The 2,372-nt window shown below is 50.3% G+C and overlaps 1 protein-coding gene and 1 non-coding gene across 4 annotated transcripts in view; both read left to right on the top strand.

The window, feature by feature from the left end:
- Window positions 1-2,372, top strand: part of VAC14 (Vac14, PIKFYVE complex component) — a 115,897-nt gene that overhangs the window by 23,535 nt on the left and 89,990 nt on the right. For all 3 annotated transcript variants that reach the window (XM_023523639.1, XM_011380650.2, XM_011380651.2), the window contains exons 8-9: window positions 216-350; window positions 854-1,006. In XM_023523639.1, the coding sequence (XP_023379407.1) occupies window positions 216-350; window positions 854-1,006 (288 nt within the window). The remainder of the gene's footprint in view (window positions 1-215; window positions 351-853; window positions 1,007-2,372) is intronic.
- On the top strand, window positions 2,047-2,117 carry TRNAG-GCC. Its single transcript has one exon. It is a non-coding gene; the product is annotated as a tRNA-Gly (tRNA).

The following is a 2,372-nucleotide window of genomic DNA, read 5'->3' as shown; positions in this document are numbered from 1 at the left end:
AGGAATCGTGGCTGCTCTTACAGTCTGCCACAGACTGTTGTTCTGCTCCAGCCTGACACTGTATGTACCTTTGGGAGACAAATAGCAAGGGCGAGAGAGCATTGATGAGGCGAGAAGCGACGCAAGCCCTCGGGTGCCCCCAGACCCATCCTGAGGGTGGAAACACTGCAGCTGCTCATGCCGACCCTCCTAGAAGCCACCACTTTTCCTTCCAGACGACCTGATCCAACTGACAGCCATGTGCTGGATGCGCGAGTTCATCCAGCTGGCTGGCCGGGTGATGCTGCCCTACTCTTCCGGGATCCTCACCGCCGTCTTGCCCTGTCTGGCCTACGACGACCGCAAGAAAAGTATCCTTCCCTCGGGAGAAAAACAAGAACAGCCTCAAAGGGGCCTGAGAAGTCATGGGCCCCTGGAGTGGGCGATGGGGTGCCTTTAGGATCCATCACACCTCCAGATAGGCCCTGGAGGTGGAGCTGAACACAGACTGTGAGAGCCAGGGTAGTGACAGGGACACAGAGCTAATGCCACTGTCCTCAAACCTTATCTTGTTACTTAAAATTCTGGTGTGGCTCTCCCAGGTCCCACAGTTCCAACCTCCTGAGCTCACACTGCCCCACCTTGGGTGGGGGAAATTCTGTCGGTGGGAGGTCCACCAGGAAGGAGCCCTACAAGAGGGCGCAGGAGCGTCTTGAGGGGACAGCAGTGTGGCAGGCGGACGGGGACTCGGTTCAGACTACCTGTCTGCCCGCTAACGTACTTTTGTGAAGGACTGAGCCCCTGACCAATGCCAGTGGCCTTGGTTTTAGGGAAGACCCGTGGGTGGGACTGCTCCTTACATCAGTGGACTCAGGCATCAAGGAGGTGGCCAACGTGTGCAACCAGAGCCTGATGAAGCTCGTCACCCCCGAGGATGATGAACCTGACGAGCCGAAGCCAGTGGTGCAGAGACATGCGGACCCCAACCCCGATGACTCGCTAGCAAAGCAGGAGGGGACAGGCAGTGGTGAGTAGGCTCTGCCTCCTGTCTTTCATGTCTCGGGGAGGGCGCCAGGGAACCAGAGGTCATAGCTGACTTGGGATCACTAACCAGAAGGACTACTTTCCACAGGTTAACTAATGTAGTTCTGATGACGACCCAGTAAGGGACTGTTATTATCCTATAGAAGAGCACAGGAAATAGGTGGCACACCAGACCAGGATCTGGCAACCACTCAGTGGCGGGGTTGGGATTTGAAGCCTGGCAGTCTGTCTCCAGAACCCATGCTCTTACCGCTTACTGCCTCAGAGACTGCTATTACACCCGCTATTCCTTTTCTTAATCTTTTTCTGACCTAACTTACAAGAAATGGTTGTTTTCAGTATAGGAAGCTTTGGAGCACAGCAAGATTATAGGTTCCAGAATTCACTTGAATCTTGGCCATAGACATCCAGCCACCCAGAAGCTGGCTGGCTTTACTATGCCCAGCCATTCTCAGGAAGGGAGGATTAAGAAAGCTCCAGTGGCAGTTTATTAGTCCTTGGGAATCCTGCTGTCAAAATCAAGTGTCTTTAGATTATGAAATGGCTCTACTCTCCTTTCAGACTCCTTATTGTCTCATTTATCTGTAACGGGAAGAAAACCACTTTTATGCTGATTGGAGTTTGACTCTCTAAATGTTACCTACATCTCTGACTCTTTCTGTTTTTATCTTTTGCATCTCTGTCCTCATTGAGACATCACTGACCAATATTGGGGTGATGTGCTCCTTTGCAGTTAAGTCAGAGAGTGCATTGATACAGAACCTACTCAGATCTTCAAGACTAACAGGCTAAGGTCTGGAACTTTACCCCAGGAGCTGGGAGAATTTCTAAAGCATTTTCTCCCATTGCCGTCTTAGGCTTTTCTTTTGAACATCTGAGCAGAGTGTCAGGCACATATGCCCCACGGGTCTCCTCCCATGGGTTTGGCATGCTGGATTGTTTCGGTGTCTGGTTACGGTTGTGCCATCACCACTGTGAGCCTGAGCAGCAAAACAGCTGGAGGCAGAACAGCACTCAGCTGGAGCATTGGTGGTTCAGTGGTAGAATTCTCGCCTGCCACGCGGGAGGCCCGGGTTCGATTCCCGGCCAATGCAGCAGCTGGAACCTTTTTGGCAACTCCTTGAAAAAAGAAAATTTGGGAAATAAGTTAGTGGGGGCCTCCCAAGGTTGGAGCTTTCTTACTGGGAGATACTAGAAGAATCTTGGACATAGACATATTTTGCTAACTTTCACTGATATATGAGTATTTTATCTTTTTATTTTTCGATTCTCATTTTAGAAAATTTAGAAAGAGAAAAATATATAAAGAACAAGATTATTCCCACAAGAGGCAATCAGTATTATAGTTT

This window comes from Pteropus vampyrus, unplaced genomic scaffold, assembly GCF_000151845.1.
Source record: "Pteropus vampyrus isolate Shadow unplaced genomic scaffold, Pvam_2.0 Scaffold399, whole genome shotgun sequence".
In the NCBI taxonomy this organism is placed as follows: domain Eukaryota; kingdom Metazoa; phylum Chordata; class Mammalia; order Chiroptera; family Pteropodidae; genus Pteropus; species Pteropus vampyrus.
The sequence above is the reverse complement of the archived record's forward strand: the minus strand, read 5'-3'. Positions and strand labels throughout refer to the sequence as shown.